Consider the following 23,230-nt stretch of genomic DNA (forward strand, 5'->3'; position numbering starts at 1 on the left):
TGAAGGACATTTCTAGTTTCCCTCTGGGTATGGATTTTATGATTAAGATGATCACAGCACTTTCAGCGGCTTCTTACTTGTCAGTATGCGACGGTCGTGAGATTGTGCTGCTTCTTCGCGGTGAAGCGAGACATTATAAATAATCACGATCAGCTATTGTCTCCTGAACTATTTAAATGTTTAAAATGCAAACGGCTTTTTCTTTTACACTTCATTCTGTTGAGAACCCCTAAAATGACCCAGGTCGGAGCTAAACTACCTGCAGTTAAGATTAAACCAGAGTTTTTATGAACTACAACTCAATTTAAAGACTCATCATTTTGTTGTTTCTGGTTGGAGGGATAATTGGACACCTAAATGGATTGCTTTGTTTGGATTAAATCAATCTTTAATTACCTTTATGCAGTCATCTCAAGATGAAAAGCAGTGTAGTCGGCACGCTCGAGCAGAGACGGGTTCAGTGAGTTTATACTTCCGCACTGAGCCTCTTCGCTGTATTGTTTGCCAAAAATAAACTGTTAAAGAAAATATGATTGTATTCTCCCTAAATAAAATTGTGCATATACCCATAGTAGGCTCGACCATGCCTTTGCTATCTACACTTAAATTAAATAGCTTACTAAAGCAAAATAAATATGAAAACACATATTTACGCATGTAACAACACAACGTGCATGTTACATATTCAAACACAATCTCTTACAGGAACAAGCAAAGTGCTTGAAACAGTAAAAAAAAAAAAAAAATACTAAAGCTTTACTTGTCTGTGTAAAGTCAGCATGCTAACACGCTCAAAATGATGATGCTAATATGCTGATGTTTAGTGTTTAAACATCTTTAACCGAAGCACGAGCTGAGGCTGATGGGAATGTCTGTGCAGGTACTTGGTAATGAACCAAACTATAAGACAAATACAAATTCAATATGACCTGTAGTATTTGTATTTCCACTTTATACAACTTCATACTTTATAATCCACTGAGTTTATCTGATAGGTAAAAGTATTTGTTACTTGTCAGATTTAGATTTTAAAGATGTATGGCATATGATGCATTACTACATAATTACTACATGTACTACAGCACTATTGTGGTGGTCTAGCGGAGCCAATGCTGCAGTGAGTGGAAGAAGTTATCTTGTAGCCTATTCCGCTATCTTTTGCCTAAAAATGTGGCTGTTTTGAGCATTTCAGGAATTGTGTGCTACTGACTGAGTCATCATATAATTATTCACTCCAATGCGGGCCGCTGATTAAAGCCTGGAAAGCGCCGTGAGACAAATGTCGGTGCCAATTCATCCAACAGTTGTGGAGATATTTCAGTCCAAAGTGATGAACCAGCAGACAGACAGAGAGACAGACATTTGAGCCACGACGACAGCATGGCTGAAATGAATGAAAGTGCAAACCGTGTTGGCTAATGTGTAGAAAATCCCCCCCCCCCCCCCCCCAAAAAAAAATGTAAAAAGGGTACTTTCATGATTTTCTATTGCTATAAAACATAGCTGCAGCGATAGCAGTCAGTGTCACTATGTCACAATATCTCTCAAAGAAAAGACGATGTCTTGTTGTGTCTTTCATATGTCAACAGAAAAATACGCATAATTGCACATTCTCATTGCAGATGGCAGTAATAACACTCTTCCAATGACATGCGATCAAGAACTTCCAATAAATGATCATTACGACTGTGTTGTCTCATGTCTGTAATCATCTCAATCAACGTGTTAATTAACACTGACTGCAGCTCTCAGTTGGTTTCATTGTTTACCAGTGTTTGCCACTGACGCTGCACTTTGAGGGACACCTTTCCGCCATTGATAAGACCCGCTGTACCGAACACCATCGCAGCCATCAATAGCCCTTGTGAGCGAGTCTAGCGCTGACAGAGCCCTTCTGTTCTGAAAGGTCTCCCTCTGAGGAAGCGGAGCAGCGCCAGAGCAGCTGGGCACGCTGAGGAGAATCAGGGCTTGTGGGGAAGCTGGCAGGGAGAGATGGAGGAGACATAGTGGGTAATTGGAGCGCAGCGATATCCGCCATCTTGGCTCGTTACCTAAATAACAGCTTTGATTGAGGTGAATAGGCCCATAAAGGGTTGTGGTGGCGCTGATAAGCTTCGGCGTGGCTTGGCCGGTGTTGCGAGGCTCCTGGCAATCCACGAGAGCTCTTGGCTTCCTGCAGCTGTGTTCGCCGGGACGGGCACCTGGGATTCCAGATGTCTTGGGGTGGTATCTATGGTGGCATCCTTCAGCTGGCATTAGTGCCGACGGTGACATTCATCCTTCAGTCTGGCATGACGGAACCGGCAGCGTCGAGCCAGCTTCCGATCTATCCACACATATCTGTCTGGGCGAGCGCCGCTGGAGGTTCCTTCTGTCTGGGGAAGAAAAAGCAGAGTTTGTTGCAGGACTGCTGCACTATCTGGAAACTTGGAATGTTAAACGGGCAACAACAGATGCTAATGTAATGAGCTGAGGACTCTGAATATGAAACACAATTTTCCTAGAAGACGTCAATGGAGTGAGAAATATTTCACTTTAAGCGCAGCAGCAAGGGCGTCATGGAGATTAGAGCCGCTTTGAAAAATCTCTCTCATCTGTTTGCTTTGAATACGTAGGAGCGTTAATCTGGAGCGAAGCTGCATTAAGGAATGTTTGCCTCAAAATATACAAGCACAGAGAGAGAATGTACTTAAGGGGACGCTCTAATGCGTCGGGGAGTAGTTAAAGAATCTTCATGTCGAAGCCGGCCTATTTACAGCCTCAAAGTAACAACAAATAAAGTGGCAAATCCACAGGGCCTCACCTTGGCCTCAGGTGGAAACAGATAGAGAGTGAGTGGAAGGTAAGCTGCACCTCAGCGCTGCTATGCTGTGAAAACTAATTTAAAGTGTCTGCATCTGCGTGCGCAGATAAAAGTGTACTAACCATAACCCCCCCCAACACCCCCCGCTCAAAGAGTCAACTGCACGACAGGCGTCTGTAATCACTGTTATTTTCCAACCGAAAAAAAAAGGAAACACAACATTTATGACAGCTCATAAATTGTAGTAGTCTTCAGTCTTCCCTGGGGTTGTTTAGTCAACATCTACTTCCATCACTTCTCCCGGCTCATACTAACATAACGCAACAATACATTCATCATGTTTTTTTTTCCTCCCTGAGCTCATTTCTGAGAGTGCACGGCACCGCCAGACTTAGATTGTTTGTAATCGGAAAAAGAAGAAGACTGACCTTACAGGACCACACAATTTCATACCGCTTTACTACATTTAAATTTGGCAGACCCTGCCACCTTTCTCCTTTCTGTCAGCATTCTGGGGACCTTATTTTCTTGTTAAATTAGTTATGGAAAAAAATTATATTTCTGAGTTTGTATTTTCACCTTATTCATTTATAAAGTAGAATAAAACTTGAATTTCATCTCCAAAAGTATTTATGCTGTTATTCCAGCATTACATCTTTGAGCCTGGCTCTACTTGGTTTGACTTATCCACAACTGGGCTACCTGCTTGAAGGTGTGTCTTAATTGTCTTGCCAATGACGTGCTTGTCCCGATCCCGGCAGTACTAACGAAGAATCACCGCTAATAGAGTGACTCTGCTAATTCAATTACTAACACGTTTCGTTTCATTTCAACCTCTCCACAATAAAACCCTCCCTTTGTTTAGTCATTTGAACTCTTTTACTGTGAAGCAGCATTGCAGGAAACGTGCTTACGGCAGCAGGAACTAAACATGAAAGCTGAAGCAGCTGAAGGTGAACATGACGAGTCAGTAAAACACAGATGTTAGGTATTTAGATAGAAGCTACAAAAGTACTGAGAGATGAGTACACAGACTTTTAAAAATGTCTTGAGGGCGAGACTGGTGCTTGTTACGATCCTGGCCACGCTGCGGAGAAGGTCCATCACCGGTACGGCTCGGTTGAACTTTCCTATAGGAAAGCTTGGGATGGAAAAGCATGTCAGCGCGGCTCAGTATAACTCGGCACGGCCAAAAGTGCAAGTGAAGAAAGCGCCATTAGTGCCCCTTTAACTTCCTCTAATTCTCTCCACAGACAACGACTAAACAGTTCTGACTGGAGTAACCACTGGCAATGAATAACTTCATTAGACACTTTTAGTTCGGGGGACATAATTTATGGCCATTTGTGTAGTTAGTCCTGCTGATATTACAGGATGGTGTGGTGTTCAGGGGGGCTGGTGTAAAAGCACAGTGATCCATGTGAATAAGAGAAAAACTGGGTCTCGAGAGGAAAAAAAAAAAGAGGTGTTTAATGGGATGTTCACGCTCTGTTACCTGCCTGACAGGAACAATCTCACTCACTCACCTTGTTTGCCACTCACAGGCCTCTGTACACAGGCTGCTAATTAACAGAGCTTCTGAATGCTTCATGAGCTAAATGGTTACATGCGCAGAGAGGACCGGATAATATTTGCAGAAAGATATTCATAGGAAATGTGTTTTGTATTCAAGTGGCGTCATGAGGGTGTCAATCAAAACAAATGTTAAGAAAATAAGCATGGCATTCACAGTCTAGACTGGATTCCTATGGGTCAGTAATGTTATTGATATTGTCGTAAAGATTAAATTTGAACTCTTTAAAATTGAGATCATGAGCTTATCGAAGATGATCAGATGTTGTATTCATAAACTTCAAGCCATTGATTGATGTAATACTAATTAAACAGCTGACCTTTTCAAAAACATTTGCATTTTTTTACCCTTCTGTATTATCAGTTTACTTGTTTTGCAAATAAATGTTCAAAATCTTAACATGACAACATTAGTGTTCTTGAAATACAGGTAAAAATGTACAGTAGTGCCCATTTAATGGTACTCGTACATAATACTTCAATTGTAAATTCACATTTTATTTATTCATTTATTTCACAACTTGTAGTCTGCAGCTAGACCTCAAGCTGAAAGGATGGCAGCTCCAATCGGACCAAAAGCGTCAGTATTTTAGGGATGAGATTCAATAATCGACTATCTTTCTCCAGGAAGTTACATTTGGCTGCTTAAACTCACATTTTTATCAGACTGAAAGAGAACGCTGCAAACTTTTGTAAAGAAGTAAGATGTTACGGCCATTCTCGCAGCTTTGGGGCTAATGCTGGTTTAGTCTTGGTTTGGTGTGTTTACATACAGCTGATGGGAATGTCTATCGGACAAATTGGAAACTATAGTTCATGAGCACTAGATGAAGATGACTAATCCTGAATCATTTCCTGGAGGCAATGCATCCAATGGTTGTTGGTATATTTCACTACTAACAACAAATGTCAACCTCATGGTAGTGATACAGGTTTCATTAGATTATCACTATCTCTGTCACTATAACGCAGGATATATCATCTGGGAACCATGAATGTCTTTACTTAACTTTGTGCAAATACCGTTAAATATCGAGATATTTTACAGGTTAAGTATAAACTTTGACCTACTGGAGGCGCTATAGAAAAAGTCAAGGGGTCACCAAAATCTGTAGGTTTAATCCTCTGTGGAACATGAGTGTCAACGCCAAATTTAAGAGCCTTTCATCCAGTAGATGTTGTGATTTTTAACTACAAACAATAAATGTCAATCTCATGGTGGTGCTAGAGTAATTGTTCAAGGATCACTAAAGTTAAGAGGATATATCATCTGGGAACCAAGAATGGCTTTAACAAATTTTGTGCGAAATGATGAGATATTTCACTGGCTAAGTGAAAACTTAGACCTGTTGGTGGTGCTAACGAAAATGTCAAGGGGTCACCAATATCTGTAGGATTCATCCTCTGGGGAACATGAGTGTGTGTTGAGTGTGTGGTGAAACTGTGCAGCATTCCATCCAGCACATTGTTGGGATATCTCAGTTTGTGCCAAAGTGTATGCTGGCATTTCACTTAAACCTACGTAAAACAGGAGGCAGATTGGAGTCCGTCTCATCCTGCGAGACACATCACACTTTGACTTCTTTATACCCACGCAAGCACACACGCAGTCCGTTTCCCTGACAAGCGCAAGTCCTGCGATTGCGACCTTTAGCTGTGACCTTTAGCGGTCTCTGAATGCCACTTTGGGAAAGTCATTCATTGTCCTCGGCGCTGCTGTCAAAGTGGAATGTCACACGTAGCCACGAACTGCATAGCTCATGTTGCTCACAAATGCGCGGAATGAGCAAAATTGCAGAAAAAAGCTTCCGCACTGCTGGTTGTAGGTGCAGGTGTGTGTCCGGAGGAAACATACATTATGTGTGCATCAACTAATGATTCATCAATCAACATTTGGTGTGGTCAGTGTGGAACAAATGGCTCTTTTCTAAAACACGCACATAGTCTGAAACTGCATTGTGAGGAGAACTACTATTGAGAGAGAAATGTGCAAATTTTCAGCATCTCACGCCACTTTCCCAACCTTTAACACACACACACACTTACATGTGCATACACACTAGCATACACACCCACTGACCTCTACTCCCTATATGTGCATATACAACCATCCGCGTGACGACTGCTGCATCACTTCCTCAGGTAGCACGAATGGACTCAAGGTAGAGAGATTGATTCTCTGGAGCAAACAGCGCTGGGCCGTACATTGGGCTGCCTCAGCAACCCCCCACCCACCTCCCCATTCAACCAACCAAACAGTGGGGTGATTAATAACACCCCCTCCATTACCCTCTGCACACAGATGGGACGTCAGGTTGAAGGTTGATGGAGAACAGCGCTGTGTGTGGTGTTACACCCCATCATACAGATTAGAGTTTGGACTTCAGACAGCGCGCCCTCCCCCCCACCCCCTCCACCTTTACCCTGCTGCCGCACGCGATTTGTATCCTTCAGGTATCCTTCCACCGCCGCCGATGCCATTTGTCACTGCAGGGCCCTGCTGAAGACTCCCTTTAAAAAAAAAAAAAAAAAAAAAACGGGTGGAGGGACTTCCACTCTGATTTTGAGTGATTTATGAAGTGCCGCTGAGTGCTTACAGTGCTGTGGTTTTTACAGTGTTTTGCCAGAGGAATATCAAAGTCTCTGAAGTTGTCAGAGCAAACCACAGTGGGCAGAAGTGTCTCTCACTTGCAACTGAGTGCTTTATATCACTCCAGTTGAAGCCATCTCTGTGTGTCATAAAAGCAGAGGAGATACAACTCTGGGAGATCAAAGATCCACAAATGAGGGGGGGGAAAAAAAACGCATCCAGAACTCACACTCTGACAAGTCTGTTGTGTACGAAGCAGTTTTTAATTTATGCACAGTAACACAAGCAAACATGTAAAAAGAGTTAGTTGCAACTGAGCCGTTGAATAACCTAATATTTGGTTATACACTCTGAAACAGAAATATCTCAACTCGATGAATGGATTTCATCTTATAGTAATATGAGTAGCACTCCAGCCGGGGGTTCAGGAGAACAACCTTTTGCTACGCTCCATCTGTACAGTAAATGCCGTTAACATCCTGCTCTCACAAATACATACTGAACTCAGAAGCCAAAAGGAAGAGCGAACACTATCAAAATTCAAAAACATCATTGTTATTATTTTTTTTTTTACAAAAAATATAAAAAGTACGGTGACAAAGACTGAACTCGATGCGGGCTGATGAGAAATCTCCCAATTTTCTGAATGCACATAAACTTTCTTTTTCAAAAGGAAATGTTTTTATTCTTTAAACACTTGATACATTGAATAAATGTATTTAGAAAACTACAGACATAGGCTTCAAACTTAACTTCCTGTACAAAACATATTTACCTTTAAAAGCAAATGAAAAAACAAAACTTGAAGTTCAATCACTTTGAGCTGCTAGAGCCTGTAACAGGAAGAAAAAAACAAAAGAAATGGACAAACTTAACCACAGACTTCAAATATCTACATCCTCGAGGACTCGGGGTGGGGTTGGATTGATATTGATCCGTCTGGAGGTTGCTGCAGCAGTAAATAGTAAAAAGCCACCAGGCATCACCACAGTCTTCGCTTTTATGACTTCCAAAACCAGTCCCGAACCAAAGACCAGCGAAAAAAGGCTCGAGTCCCCCAAACCCTGGAATGCGACCAACCATGCAAAACGAAAACAGAGAAAAACACGTCAGATGAAGTCATGCAAAGCGGTTTTGTGGTTATTTCCCATCATTACAAATACAGGTCTTCTTTTTTTTTTTTTTTCTTTAGAGGCGTCACAGGAAAGTTAAAAGGGATCACATTTTTCCCACAGTTTCATTGAGTTCTTAATTTTTCCCTTTTTTTTTTTTTTTGTCCATGTCGGGAAATCCAGTTGTCCGTTTCTCAGCGAGAGTCAAAAAATATGAGCTTTCCGAGCGTACCCCAAGGCACCTGAGAGAATGTGGGCGGTTTTTCCCTCTGTTGGCAACACTGTGTGTCTGTTTTTACATTACATACCAGCTGCCATAGAGTCTCAGAGTGGGACTATCCCACGCATGGTGTCACGAATCTCAATACAAAGCACACAGAAAAGAACACAGTCAAAAAAAAAAATGGATGAAAGGGTTGGCGTCCTCTCTATGGTATGGAGTCTGAACCGCCGAATCGAGGGTTAATAGTCATCGTAGGTGTTGAGGTCGGTGAAGTATGCGTTGGTATATGTCTTCCCGGCAAGCTGTGGGTTGAAGTACTTATTTCTTTCTTCCAGGATCAGGTTGTTTTTGTTGAAGGCCTGGGGGATGAAAAAGAAATAGAAGAATAGATGGAAAGGAGAAAAGGGAGAGGAGTCAGTATGGACTTGTTTGCGACACATTGCATCAAGTGATTATTCAGCCCAGATGGCGAGGTAAAAAGCAAATCCATCTAGCCCAAAACACCAACAAAAAAGGAGGGGAGCAAGACAAATCAATGGGGAGGCCGCTCAGTGAATGAAACATACATTTCACAGAGCAAGGTCAAAGCATTTGCAAACAGGGCTGGAGAAATGATAAGCCACCACAGGGCTAAACTTTTTCAATGCGTGTCCGTATGTCCACCTCTGTCATCCCTAATACCCAGCATCAGCAGCTTTTATGGCCCTCGGATTGTTGGCCCTCTAGGACAATCCCGACCATAAAAATCGATCAACGGGGGGCCTCTTCTACGTTAAACAATAAGGAAGAGCCATGAGGGCATCTTCTCTGTGCCTGCGTGACACGGTAAACATGGAATGAGCTTCTGATGTGGTGCTCAATACAACATCAGCAATTTGCCAAATGGATGTGTTCAGATCCAGTCTGTCGTAGTCTGAGAGCGTGTGCCGGGAGTCCCTTGGGGCAGTGTAATTGAACACTTGATGATGCTGCATTTGCGGCTGACGGATGTTTCAGACTGACACTGATAGGGAACGAGCATGCCGGACAAAAAACTCATATATTTTGCCTCTTTTCCCATTATGTGATTTGCACACAGAGGGATTGTAATCAACACTCCCGCAGCCCCGGAGACGGTTATGTGTCTCCGCAGGTGGCCCCATGGCTGCTTTTAAACAGCTGTGCTGCGGTGCTTGTTAGCATTATCTACTTTGTCTCCTCGCCTTAAACCTGCTTAATTGGCTGGAGAATGATTACATTTGAGTTTTTTGGCGCAGTAAACAAAATTTGCCTAAACTATGAAGTGGCATTAGTGATCGAGAGGGAACGGAGGAGCATAATGAAACAGCATCACAATGAAATCGTCGTCCGCAACCCATCAAATCAAAACAATTAAGTGAAAAAATAGAGGACAAAAACGAGACAATCATGGAGAAAAAGAACATGCAAATGGAGGCACTGGTTGAAAGAGAAAAACAGAAAAAAAAGCAGGGATACACTGCCTTCTCACAAGCCGGGCGGGAGAAGTGTGTGTGTGGGGGGGGTCGTGATGGAGGGATGAAGGGGGTCTGAGCAGTGAAAGAGAAACTAGAGTCTGTACTCCAACCTGCCACACACAGGAAGTGCCACAGGAAGTGGAAGGGCGGGGCACGGTGGGGAAGAGGAAGTAGTAGTGGTTGGGGTGAAAGAGCTGTTGGGGGGGTCAAGAGGCGGGACGTTGTAGAGGTCAGTGGTTAGTAGAAAATCTCCAGGCCGCGCATAGACACCCCCATGTTAGCAGAGAGAGGCTGGTGCATGGCGGGGTCGTCCAAGGGCAAGAGTACCGACACATCTGGCTGCAGGGAGGAGAGGAATGGGCAAGAGTCATCCTCAAAGAAAACCCTAAAGCCACGCTCTGTCTCAAGCCTGGAAATATGATCAGCTGCACATGAAACTACAGATCAATGGTGACGTCAATCTGCTGGAAATACACCAGTTGGCCAAGACACCAACATCTACGACACACTGTGACTAGAATCATCAGGATTTTGAGCCGAAAGAAACTCTAAAGCATGGCATCAGGTGTTCATCAGTCCTGCCTATGAACGCTCAAAGGAGGCATATTACGGTTCTGCACACTTAATGGTTTAAAATTCACTGCAGCATCCAAACTGTTTAGGCTCAGCGAGTGACGGTCGGAGGCAGACTGTGCTTTAGAAAAAAAATTAGACACTGTTCATTCGTCATGCAGCTCCTTTTGTATTTTCACATCGACTGTCTATATTCATATCCAGCGCTATTTGCAACAGAACTAACCAAATTATGCTCTATGCTCCTGACTCTAATTGCATGACAGATGAACGCTCCTCACACCTTTATTCTGCAATGAAATTACATTCGGGGACGCTTGCTCCGAGCCAGAGGATCTGTTCTCTCTGTGGCACAGAACACTTTCAATATCCGTGAAGCAGTTTTGCAAACAGAGATCCGTGTATTCACTAAGTTTATAATATTTATCTGACACTGAAGAGTTTCTCTGATAGAATTGAGGATATCCAACGTAAACAAACATGAGATGATTTATCGATACAGTACAGTAAAATCAAGTTGACTAAATATTGAAAGTTTTACTTCAGAGTAAAACTTGGAAGATCTCTAACAGTGTCAAAGTCTTGGCTTTGGATTCCTCTACATTTTGAATATACGGGGCTGCAGAACGGCTACATTTCAAAGTGTAAGAAAACTGCAGGGTAAGCTCTAAGATGAGCTGCAAGTTCAGCTATTAGCTAACTAACTACATCGGTAAACCTTTCCAAAGTGTGAGTGTGAGTTGGCACATCATTTGTTAACTAGCCTACCTTAGCTTGTGGGATAATAGGTTAAGTAAAAAAAAAAGCCCAGGTTACAACGAGCGCCTTCGAAGTAAAGTAAGAAATATGTGAGCAAAGCAGCTTAATGGGGTTATGTTTCATACTTGTTTGTATTGTACTTGAGCTGTACTACTCTCTACTCTACTTTCCACAGATCATCAGCTGGTCAGGGTGGAGACATTTTGCCTGGGTGACGTAGATTTAGTCTAATGTTTTTGGTACGGAATAATGTAAAGCACCATTAAGTGCATATTCAAGACTAAAAACAAGTTGGAGAAACAAACGACATGAGGAGCTAGTGTTAGCTTGACAAGCTAGCCACAGTAGTAACAGCTAACAGGCTAATATCTGAAAAAGAAGTAATTTCTTTTCTGTTTGAATTCAAGGACCCATTGTTTAAAAAGTAACCACACATTTAAAATTCTCTCACTTTTATGATTATTATTAAGAACGGCATATCTGCAGTGTGAGAATAGAGCGCTTGACAGGCGTAGTAGCAGTAAGTTGGCAATTAAATCAAGCTAAGCTTCCCTCTAACAATGATTCACGCCATGTAGCGCTGCATATATCCAGTAGCTGCTTATCAACAGGAAGACCATTTGTTCTCCAGAGCTTTTAAGTGGCCTGCTGGTGCCAGACTATCTTACAAATGTAGTTACTAAGAATATTTTGAGGCGAACTACATCGGTAAACCTTTCCAAAGTGTGAGTGTGAGTTGGCACATCATTTGTTAACTAGCCTACCTTAGCTTGTGGGATAATAGGTTAAGTAAAAAAAAAAGCCCAGGTTACAACGAGCGCCTTCGAAGTAAAGTAAGAAATATGTGAGCAAAGCAGCTTAATGGGGTTATGTTTCATACTTGTTTGTATTGTACTTGAGCTGTACTACTCTCTACTCTACTTTCCACAGATCATCAGCTGGTCAGGGTGGAGACATTTTGCCTGGGTGACGTAGATTTAGTCTAATGTTTTTGGTACGGAGTAATGTAAAGCACCATTAAGTGCATATTCAAGACTAAAAACAAGTTGGAGAAACAAACGACATGAGGAGCTAGTGTTAGCTTGACAAGCTAGCCACAGTAGTAACAGCTAACAGGCTAATATCTGAAAAAGAAGTAATTTCTTTTCTGTTTGAATTCAAGGACCCATTGTTTAAAAAGTAACCACACATTTAAAATTCTCTCACTTTTATGATTATTATTAAGAACGGCATATCTGCAGTGTGAGAATAGAGCGCTTGACAGGCGTAGTAGCAGTAAGTTGGCAATTAAATCAAGCTAAGCTTCCCTCTAACAATGATTCACGCCATGTAGCGCTGCATATATCCAGTTGCTGCTTATCAACAGGAAGACCATTTGTTCTCCAGAGCTTTTAAGTGGCCTGCTGGTGCCAGACTATCTTACAAATGTAGTTACTAAGAATATTTTGAGGCGAATTCTTTTATTGGTATAATCTCATGATACCAGATTCATTGCTTCTGAAGCTCCTTTGTGGGGCTAAACAAATGCGCAGTGTGTTAAAGTGGTTGAAACACCCTTTAACACAGAGCACTGGGAATCCTTGAAAAAAGCCCAGCTGGAACTTGAAGTAGCTGTGGACAAGCATTAATCACCAGCTCAGTCTGGCATTAAAAGGCCTGATGTATGAGCAGATAAGAGGCTGTTTGAGTAGCTGGATCTCTGTCACCGGCTCCGCTACATCCGACCGTCTGCAATTGAGCATGTGGTAATGACACAAAGAAACCTGTCTAAGCAGGGAAAAAGTGCAGATGCTGAGCGCCTTCGCTGATTACCTACCCACGCACTAACAAGTACTGTAATTGCATTAGTATGTTATGAGAAAGCAGTGTATGACCACTGACACAGAACAAAGTCACACACTGAGACACACAGCAGAGGAGCACACGGAGAGAGGATGTACGCACAACTGCCTATCCGTTACACGACTGGAGAGCGTCAGTGCACGACAGGAGGTGGCGTGACAGTGAGAGTCATGCAGTAAAGAGGTTTGTTTAATCGCCGGCGAAACTTGAGGAAGAAGGGCACTGACTCAAAGTGTGACATCCATAGATTAAGTCAAACAGTAGGTACATGTTACAAAGTGCTGCTCTACGCGTCCTGTCAAGCGTGACCCGCAGTGAACCCCCCCCCCGGCGCAAACCTGCCCACAGACCTTGATGGCTTCCACTGAGTCGTACTTGTCCAGCTTGTTGATGTGGTTGGTGATGCTGGTGTTGAGCGGGGCGGCTGAGATGGGGTGGATGACGGTGGCGTCGTGCGACTGCTGCTGGTAGCGCTGGCAGTACGAGTACACCAGCAGGGTGACCAGGCAGCCGAGGATGGAGCTGCTGAGGCCCACGGCGATCATGTGGAAGAGGTTGAAGTCTGGAAGAGAAAAATGGAAGGGAAGGGGTAATTCTCTGTCAGTTCGCACACGTGGAAGTGGTAATTGAAGCTGCAATTCATATGGTAATAATGGAGTGCTCTGCAATAAAGAAGACGCTCTGGGACTGTTCAGGATTTTTCTTTTCCCTGTGTCTTCAGTTTGCTCTATTCTTAGTCTGGTCTGTCGGGAACTACTGTACATCATGGATGAAATACATGTAGGTGTTGAGTAACACTGCGCCCCACTTTTATCTGGCATTCACACGCGACTTTAAACTACATCTTGTACACATTATCTATAATTACAGTAACAATTCGTCCAGCTGTCCACTTTCTTTTTCCTGCAATAATAGTCGCGGCCCCCGACTGTGTCATTGACAGAGACTGGTGTCGGACAAAAGTAAAAAAAAAAAGATTAAAAAACATCAAGAAAAGAAATACAAGAAAGAAAACAATGCTATTCACTGTATTTTTAAATGCTACTATATCATGTGTTTGGCCATTAATGAAAGCAGGTAGAACATTTCATTATTCATTGTTCTTAAAATCAGTCTTCCACAACAAAGCAAGTCGAACACAATGAAAGCTGCTTTGTTATCAGTATTGTTAATGCACAATCCCAGGTGTTTTAAAATGTCCCCAAAGGTTGTATTAAAAGTAAAGATATCATGTAAACATATTACTGTGGTTAAAGTGAATGTCATCTACACATATAGCAATTGAGCTAAAGTCTTTAAGTATTTAATAATAAATTATGTAAGTAAAGGCATGTATATACTGTATACAATGGGTCAGCTGATTAGCAGATCTTATTTTCTGTCTTCTTTGGAATACGGAAAACAGTATTCCATTTTCACCTGATTGCAGAGAAAATACATGAATTTAAAAATGCACTAATTCAGCTCTGATGCAGAATGCAATCAGCAACGTGAAGGCCTTCGCACACCAAGTAATTTTTTCTTTGGTCCAAAATAACAGCAGGTATAAAAAGAAGTACAACCCCATGTTGTGCCAATCATGTTAACTTTCGTCCGTCATCAATTCATTCAGAACACTTTTGATTTTCTATTTTTTTTGCACCTGTCATAGTTGTTTAGAGGGTTATTTGGCTACTCAGAACCACCGTAGTGTTATAAAACAGACTGACCACAGGAAAACGATTTGACCATGAGCTCGACCAATATCTGTGGCTCCAGGTGAAACCAGCCCTTTTTTTTCTGATGGCATCATTTGGATACTAACTATGTAATGCGATGTGTGTGTAGTGTGTTTCTGCGTGTGTGTGTCATGACATCATGAAACGCAACTGGAAGCGATCGGGATAATTCCGCAGCTCCTTCATTAGAAGGTGAAACTCTTGGCTTGTTTTCAGGAGCAGATGGACGCAGTATTTACATTTTACATTTTGTTTTTAAGAAGTGAGAGAACTACAAACTCATCTTCACCGCTCATCATCTCCATTTTTCACAATAAATATAAAAAGAAACTCCTCGGAATCGGTGTGCCAGGTCTTTCTGTTTTATGTTTTGTTTTTAAAGGATGATGAATTAAAAAACATACTATTGTCAAACAGAGAATATATTAAAAAACGCATATTAAAAAAACAGACTTGGTGTGCAAAGGCCTTTTCCTGTACCTACCACAGAGCAACATGTTTAATGCAGACTTAAGCTTGAATAGTCTGAAAAGTTTGCTATCGGTCTCAAACTATTTTTTGTCAAGAGTGCAGTCCTGCACTGACTTCTGTTTATACATGTTAAAATATATATAAATGTATAGGACAGAACAATAGTTTGTTTTTGCCCTGAGCACTGTCTGTATGTTGCATCACTCCATCTCAGACCTCCTCCTCCAGTGGGATAAATAATGTTGAGGCAGGCTCGGGGGGGCGCAAAAGGTCCCAAAAAGTCTCGCTTCTCCTCAAGCGGCTTATTGCATTCTCATATTTGGGCTGGGCAACTTGGCAGTAAGATGACACTGTTAAAACTGACTTTATTGATTTGTTCAAACTCCAGCTGTAACAGTGGAAACTGCAGTGTTCTGGTCATTCAACGCGGCTGCAGCTTTTCCTTCCTTCCCACAGCTGAGCTACGATTTTACAGTGCAGTCTGTGGCGTCTGCTGTGCTGCCTTGAGTTTACGCTACTATTCCGGGGAGAATATTATATTCAGGGATTGAGAAGTGCTGTGCAGCATGAAAAAAAAAATTGACAAATTTCACACAGTCTATCTTTGACTACCTCCAGATATAATCAGATCGTCATTTTTCTTCAACACATCTTGGGGAAGTTTCCAGCTGGATTTATACGCCGTTAAGCAGGATTAGAAAGCTGTCTCATTGCTAAAGATGCTGTACATGTGCAACGCCAGGTGTTATCCTCCCATCTCTCCCCCCCGACACACATACACACTCTCTTTCTCTCTCTCTCTCACACACACACACGCTAAAATTTACCTCCACATCGCCTCTCCTCCTGGCTGGAGCGTGCAATCGAGACTTCTGACAAAGGGAAAGGAAAAAACAGCAAAAGGCAGCAGAATTAGGGCCAGAAAACCAGACGCGCGCACACGTCCCTGTTAGCATGACAAATTGTACCCTTGAAGGTGAGAGTGGAGACGAAAAGCTGTGCTCAATATGAAACAGATCATCGTAAAAAACTCTGCGAGCTAATCACGGCCGTGGCACCTGGAGTGGTTTATGAAAAGTATCAGCTCTCATTAAAGGAAATGAAGTACAAGACGCTGCTAATGAACCTTAATGGACTACCTTTCCCATTAAAGGGGATGGATGATAAGGTGTGAAGGCAAATGGGTGATTCTATAAAGCCCTGTGATAAGTTTTCACGACTATATCCCTGCTAATTAATAAGGGATAGGTAACACATTTATGTTTCAATCAAATGTTTGTTCAGTCTAATAATTAACGACTCTTGAAGTTTGAGAACTCTGTGACTCATGAATATATAACTTTATCCAAATATATATAGCTGCAGTGACACAATGTGAATAACACAAGCATCCTTTGTTGCAGGGAGAAGTTTTAATGATCTCTCTGTGTAGTTAGGATCAATGCTCTGGAGTGTCTCCCATTACTAGCTGTCAATAAGGCTTATGCCTGTCTAAGCAGATATCAATATGAATGGCGTGTGCAGGATATGTGGCTCTATAAGCTGTTTATGTAGGTTTTAGGGGAACTTTAAAAACTTTAATGAGTCCAGGAAGCGCTAAACAGCTGTTAGCCTAGCACGTTCAACCAACGTGTGTGAGACTGAAGTGAGACGGATTGAGAAAGACGCTGGAGTGTCCAGATTGTTATTTTTCAACCCTCTCCTTCAAGAGTTTTTTATATATTAAAAAAAGAGATCAAACAGTTAGATCAAAAAGATGGCTTTTCGTGGGCCCCACAGGTCATAAAGATGTGTTTTACAGGCAGAAGATCAATCGCATCTCTGTATCAGGGTGTCGTTCTCATCATCATCAAACAATCAGCTAATGCCCGTTTTGAAAAAAAGGCAAGATGTGGGGATCTTATTAGTTATGGCTGATGGAAGGTCTCTAGTAAAGAGCGCCTCAGTCGTCTGTATGGTTTTCCTTTTATCCTGCAGCATCACAGGAAGGTAAGGAACAATGAGACAGTGGCGGAGTCGGGATGTTTGAGGGACAAGGGCAATAGAAAACAAAAAGGGCACCAGCATGCATAAAGTAGTGATATATTTACACTCAAGACAGGGCACACTCGCACTGTTTTCCAAACATGGTGCCACCGGGAAGTGGGGGGATACTTTGCCCTGCAACCCCCCTGAGTCCACCAATACAATCAGCTATATTAAGTTGCAATAAAGCGTGGGAGGTTCTTTTTTGCTTTTTACAATTCTCATTGAGAGGGTCCTACCAAAAGAGGTTGTGGATGTTTTAAAATGAATAATAAGATTCATCCCCGTTTCCCTCAGCAATCATTTTTGGCACTGCCCCTTATTTCCGCCTACATAAACTGTACTGTTAGCATGCCTGGCTAATTAGCTTTTCTACTTTACTAGAGTCATAACAAATTGTCACTACCAAGGCTGGGAAGCACATTGTTAGCTAACAAGCTTTAACTTTAAAATCAAGCCATTCTCTAATTAGCATATCTACTCTATAACATATCAATCCTGGAGGCTATCAGTGTTTACGTCAGTGTTAGCAGCTGCTCTTTATTTCATTTGTGGACGCTTACAATCTGAAAACTCGAGCCAACATTACATTCGCCAAACACACAACAGTCTGATCTTACATGTCTTCTTATCACACTGATAACGGGCTACTGGCACTAAGCGGCTCTACGCTGCAATAAAAAGAAGCAATTGTTTCATCATTTAGCATTACTATTACTAACTTTTTGCCTGGGATGTGCAGCTTTATAGCCTCAGGTTTTTAGTGTTATCCTGATGTGAAGACATAAAGTGCATATTTTAAGACCCCTTCACCATGTTCTCATTTTAAAACGAGTGTGCTCGCAACATTAAAAAGTCAAACAGCTCATCAAGCCAACATTAGCTTAATTAGCTCACAAGCTGCAGCTCTGCGACGGTTGTCATTTTGACTACATCTGAAATAAAGGAGCCTTTGTTTTGACATTTTGAGGGGTAAATCGGCAACTATTATCACTGTAGGAATGTAAGAATGTGAAATAGTGACGTTGATCTTATCTTACCAGTTTTCTAAAAATAAAATGTTCACGTAAGTCGTCTAGCCTCGATGTTGTTAATTAAATTGAGCTGACATTTAAAGAAGTCGTTGCATTGTTAATAAACGGTAAAGCCCCCACACACTGTTTCCTTACTGCTGCCATTAGAGTTACCTTAAGAAAAAGGCTGCATTATTAACGGGCAGCGGGTCACATAAACATGGACACCAGACATAGTTAAGTAAGAGTTCAAATGCTTATATGACCAGGTACAGAAAACAGCACACAGGAGCCATTTCTCTCTTTCCGTCCAGCTTTTGAAAAGAAAAAAAAAATAAAAGTAAAACTGCTGCTGTAAGTGCTTTTTGCATGGCCTGACAAGACTCCTAGGCTCATAATGAAACTAATATAGCAGCGGGGTTGTTGGAATGAGTAGGGAGAACAGCCCTTAAGTGTGGCAACCGGGTTCACGCCCCCGTGTAATCACCTACCGCACTCAGGAGTCCTTCAGCTAGACACTAATCCAAACCATCCCCAAAAGCGCTGCCCTGATGCTGAACCTGACCTCTGACCTGATATGAGTTCCTTAGAGGGATCAATAACGTATTTCATTATGGAAAGATTCTTGGAAATGAACTGAATTACCGCTGTGGGCATATGGTGGCAGGTGGCGCAGAATGAGTGTGTGTGCTCAAAGTTGTGTGTTTAGTCATGCAAGAGTGCCGAACACTTTCCTGAAGAGAAGAGGCGACTGTGTCAGTGTGTGTGTGTGTGTGTGTGTGTGTGTGTGTGTGTGTGTGTGTCTGTGATCACCTGGTATAAAATTGGAGTCAGGGGAGCACGGTCTGGTCTCGCTGTTGTTTCCCGAGCACTGGTTTCCGGTGGGAAACAGGACGTCGCAGTGTCGCACGCGCATCTGGGCCCCGTTAGAGTCGCAGTGGGACCACTCTGACCAGCTGGACCAGCTCTCTAGAAATGGGGATGACAGCACATCTCACGTCCTGTCCAGTGTGTGTCCGTGTGTGTGTGTGTGTGTTTGAACTGTGTGTGTGTCTGTGCCCTCAGTTGCACATTAGTCATGCATGAGTGCCCTCTGAGAGACTAAAGAAAATAAGCAATGAACCTGTGATGGATTGGTGGCCGAGTCAGAGCCCTAAGCTGCTTATCACTGAGGTGTGTGTGTGTGTGTGTGTGTGTGTGTGTGTGTGTGTGTGTGTACCTGGACAGGATTGTGTGTTGCACAGTGCCTCCTCAGTGTGCAGACCCAGGCAGATGTCCCCTCCGTAAGCCGGCGGGGGGTTGCTGCAGGTTCGCGTCCTCATGTAGTGTCCCCCTCCGCACGTCACGGAGCACTTGGACCATGAAGACCAGCACGACCAGCTGCCGTCCACTAAAAAACAGCGATATCAGGGTCATATTTGTTTAAGTTAAAGGAACAGTTCAACCTGAAAGTCAAAAATGCGGAATTTCCTTCAGTGCTATTTATCCATCTCAGTTGTTTTGGTGTGAGTTGCAGCGTTTTGGAGATATCAAATGTAAAGATGTCCGCCTTCTGCAAAACTGTGGTTAGCTTAGTTAGCTAGCCCCTTGCGTAGATTTAGGCTGTCTTCTGCATAGTGAGTGGTGAGTTTTTCAAACGTAATCTGGCCGAATGGCTTGTACATTTTTTATATTTGAAAGAAGGCAGAAATCACTACAGCTGATATCTGTACCACCAAAACAATTTAGATGGACTTACAGCACTACACTAAGAGGAAAAATATGTACTTTTGATTTCTGGTTGAAATGTCCCTTTAAAACTGTATGATTAGTTATGAGTAAGTCTTAACATTTTTTTTATTTATTTATTTTTTTACTTGTGTAATACACATTCTTGTTTTCGAGTCAAATATTTATCTTCTCTCATGTTTTCTAGGATCGAGGTTCCAGGTCATTTCCAAAGACAATTTCCTCTGAACATCAAGCGACTGGAAGTCATTTTGAGCCCTTTCAAACGGCGACGCGTGACGCGCAAATATGAGGCAATTTGAATATGCGTGCAAGAGTGTTTCTGAAGTGACAGGAAGTGTGTTTCACCCAGCTGTTACAGCACACGCCTGACCCCCTCCCGTGCTCAACAATCTCTCCTCTGATTAATAAAGATAAATGAAGCGTCGCAATCCGCTGTTGTTGTTCCTCCCTTCATGTGGTGCCAAGTGGCAGAACAGCAGTCGATTAAAAAACACATGGAAATTCATGACTGTATCAGCACACGAGGAAGATGTAGACAGATGAATGAGATGTGGGAGAAATGAAAAGAGGGGAGACTAAAGAGCAATAAAATGGGGGCATTGTTTGGCCATGAATCAAAGTAGAAGTAAATATCCTCCTGGTCAATCATCTGGATAAAACCTTACTTCATTGTGACAGAGAGAGATTCCCTTTTCAGAACCACTAGAGAATTGCTTTTAAAGACCTGCTGATGGCTGGCAGCAAAGTGCAGGTAATTGAAGTTGCCGATGCTTTTTGTCATCTCAGTGTAATTTCTCTATCACAAAGTGACACATAAGTCGATTCCCGGCCCTCGATGACGGATCGTCTCATCCCGGGTGCAGACGCAAGAAAAACATGGATTCATTCGTCTCTGAACCAGATGGATGGTAGGCATAACACCTTTTTTCCCCTTCTCTCCTTCACAGTGCACATTTAAAAAGGCACTGGATTAGCCATCGGAGGATTACAATTGGTCTAGCGGCGCGGTGTGCATGCCTCAAAATAATATCTCACTTCCAGAGGGGTGCTAATTGAGTGTGCATTAGTATTCATTGCTACTCAGGCTGGGTTAAGTCAGTTCCTTCGGGGGACAGGAGTGTGGAGTTGTTCATCAACATATTGTAGCTACGGTATTATTACAGTCAACAGAATAGCTGTACCACATGTATTAGCATAGCGATGCGGCGCAGGGAAAAAAATCAAAGTACATCACTCGACGTATTACTCTGGGGGGGAACACTTTTGGCAACCACTCAGGCAGGCAAAACAAATCTAATGCTCTTAGATCCATCCGAAAGTCTTCATCTGAGCTCGCAGCTGATAACAGCTCACTCTATTAGCGACTGCGTTCAAGCTGTTGGGAGCTGAATAGCGGCCACTTTCACTGAATGAATTAACAGGCTGTAAAAATAGTATCGATGGCCGTCCGCTCTCCCGTGCTCCCTCTGCTTGCTTACAGTGCGGCGGCAGCAGCTATGAAGACAGATTGCGCCGGCTGAAGATGACGCGCCGATCCAGGTTTTTGTTTTTTTGTTTTGTGGGATACCTAAGCCCTTCTCCAGGGGGCTTGATTAATAATCATCTGAGAGAACGTGCCTGCTTGTCTGCGCCGGCGCCCATGCTGGATAGCAGGTGTGCTTTATGCCAAACTAAGCACTGGATTTCCATTTAGACAGCTTACTTCCCCTGTCAGACAGAGCATTCTTTTAATTAGAAAGCTTCCTCTCCGCTGTCTTCCGCTTTCAGGAGTGTTGAAAATGCATTGTCTCAAGGCTTTTCACAACAGAATATGGCCTCCCATGGCTGGCAGCATAATTACCCAGCAATGTAATTACATACTGGAGCGCCGCAGGGATTGTCTCTGATTCCTGGTGTAAATTGGGGTCTTCGTCACACCTCTTATCTGCCACTGATTTCTTTTGAGGTTCCTGGTGATTTGGTAAGTCATTCTGTCAGTGTAATTCTTTATCCATTAATCAAGGGGGAAACATGGCTTCAGTATGTTGTGGATTACTGTGTATTTATCTGTGTCTGAGTGAAAAAGAGAGCTGACAAAGTAACTGACTCCTGGAATTTTGAATGTGTTTATCCCTGCGTGCGGCTAAAACTGGCTTTCAGCTTGTGTTTGCGTGTGCATTTCTTTACCTGGACAAGGGGTGATGTTACACTCCTGATACTCCTGCGCTGGCCCCAGGCAGGTCTGTCCTCCATACCTGGGCTCTGGGTTACTGCAGGTCCTCTTCCGGCTGCGGATTCCCCGGCTGCAGTCTCGGCTGCACTGGGACCAGGAACTCCAGGACGACCAGCCGCCGTTCACCGTGTGGCCTGAGATCCTCCCGAGACGAAGCACTTCTCCTGGGAAGAGAGTCAGCAACATAAAAAAATGAGACAACTGCCAAAACATTTTTTCGACTCTTCTCCGCATTGAGACGGCATTTTCCCTTAAAAAGCGGCTCTTTTCGAGAAGAAAGTGGATGACGCTCGACGTCCCTTCCCGGCATCACTGTGTGCATTTGTTCTAAAGAGCAATAATAGTGCAGAGAGTCAAGAGCAGCTCCTGATCACATGGTCTTTATTCTACAGCTTTTCAAGTGATCTCTAAAAGCTTTTGCTTGGTTTGTATTGAAAGAGCAGTGCCCACTTCATGTTTTATGTTGTTATTTAGTCATTTTGTGCTGTTAAGCAAACGGACAGATTTAATTTCAACCATTAGAGCATCACGTGCATACGGTCAATCTGAAGTTCTGTCTGTAAACTAAATTATACCTGGCTTCTAGGGTCGTCTTGACAACGATTGCTGAGATTGTGGTCATATTTGGTACAGACATTTGGTACAAGTCACCCTCTGGATTAATTTTTAACATCGACTTTTTTATCGTCAGTGCCACCGGCAGGACAAAGTTAAGTTTCAGTTCATCAAAACGTGTGACATTTTCCATCAGCCTCAGCTTTGTGCTCAGTTCTGATTCACATATGCTAGCGTGCTTATATACTAAATTAACATGCTGAACATGATAGACGAGTTCTTTTTGTGCGCAGGCACGAAAAAGTGAACTGAAGTGATAAAAATGGACTGATAAAGATAATAATCTAAATTAATTTAAATGAATTCCATATTTCATCTTTTAAAAATAGTTCTAGTTCACCCTCTTGCCACAGCTAGAACATGGGGTGGTGGCACACTACAGCCTCATGTTTCCAAAATGAGTATTCCAAAAAAAATTAAAAAATCTCCTCACCAAATTTTTTTTCCCAACCTGGTTTCACACATCAATAAATAAATAAATCAATGAATCTCTCAA

General features: G+C 42.6%; 1 protein-coding gene across 4 annotated transcripts in view; it reads right to left on the minus strand.

Annotated features, from left to right (window-relative positions):
• Nucleotides 1-7,205: 7,205 nt before the first annotated feature.
• sema5a (sema domain, seven thrombospondin repeats (type 1 and type 1-like), transmembrane domain (TM) and short cytoplasmic domain, (semaphorin) 5A) overlaps nucleotides 7,206-23,230 on the minus strand; it is a 137,140-nt gene continuing 121,115 nt past the window's right edge. The window contains exons 17-23 of one of the 4 annotated variants that reach the window (XR_003981721.1): nucleotides 22,074-22,283; nucleotides 19,396-19,566; nucleotides 18,990-19,145; nucleotides 15,966-16,010; nucleotides 13,300-13,511; nucleotides 9,886-10,114; nucleotides 8,526-8,659 (exon numbers count right to left, since the gene is read on the minus strand). Coding sequence is in view for 2 of the 4 variants with exons in the window: in XM_030398606.1 (XP_030254466.1) it covers nucleotides 8,540-8,659; nucleotides 13,300-13,511; nucleotides 15,966-16,010; nucleotides 18,990-19,145; nucleotides 19,396-19,566; nucleotides 22,074-22,283 (914 nt within the window). In the remaining 2 variants the exon portion in view is untranslated. Of the gene's footprint in view, nucleotides 8,660-9,885; nucleotides 10,115-13,299; nucleotides 13,512-15,965; nucleotides 16,011-18,989; nucleotides 19,146-19,395; nucleotides 19,567-22,073; nucleotides 22,284-23,230 lie in introns of all 4 variants that reach the window. The other 3 variants (XR_003981722.1, XM_030398606.1, XM_030398608.1) reach the window with 3 other exon arrangements.

The sequence above is a fragment of the Sparus aurata genome, chromosome 19 (genome assembly GCF_900880675.1).
Source record: "Sparus aurata chromosome 19, fSpaAur1.1, whole genome shotgun sequence".
NCBI lineage: Eukaryota > Metazoa > Chordata > Actinopteri > Spariformes > Sparidae > Sparus > Sparus aurata.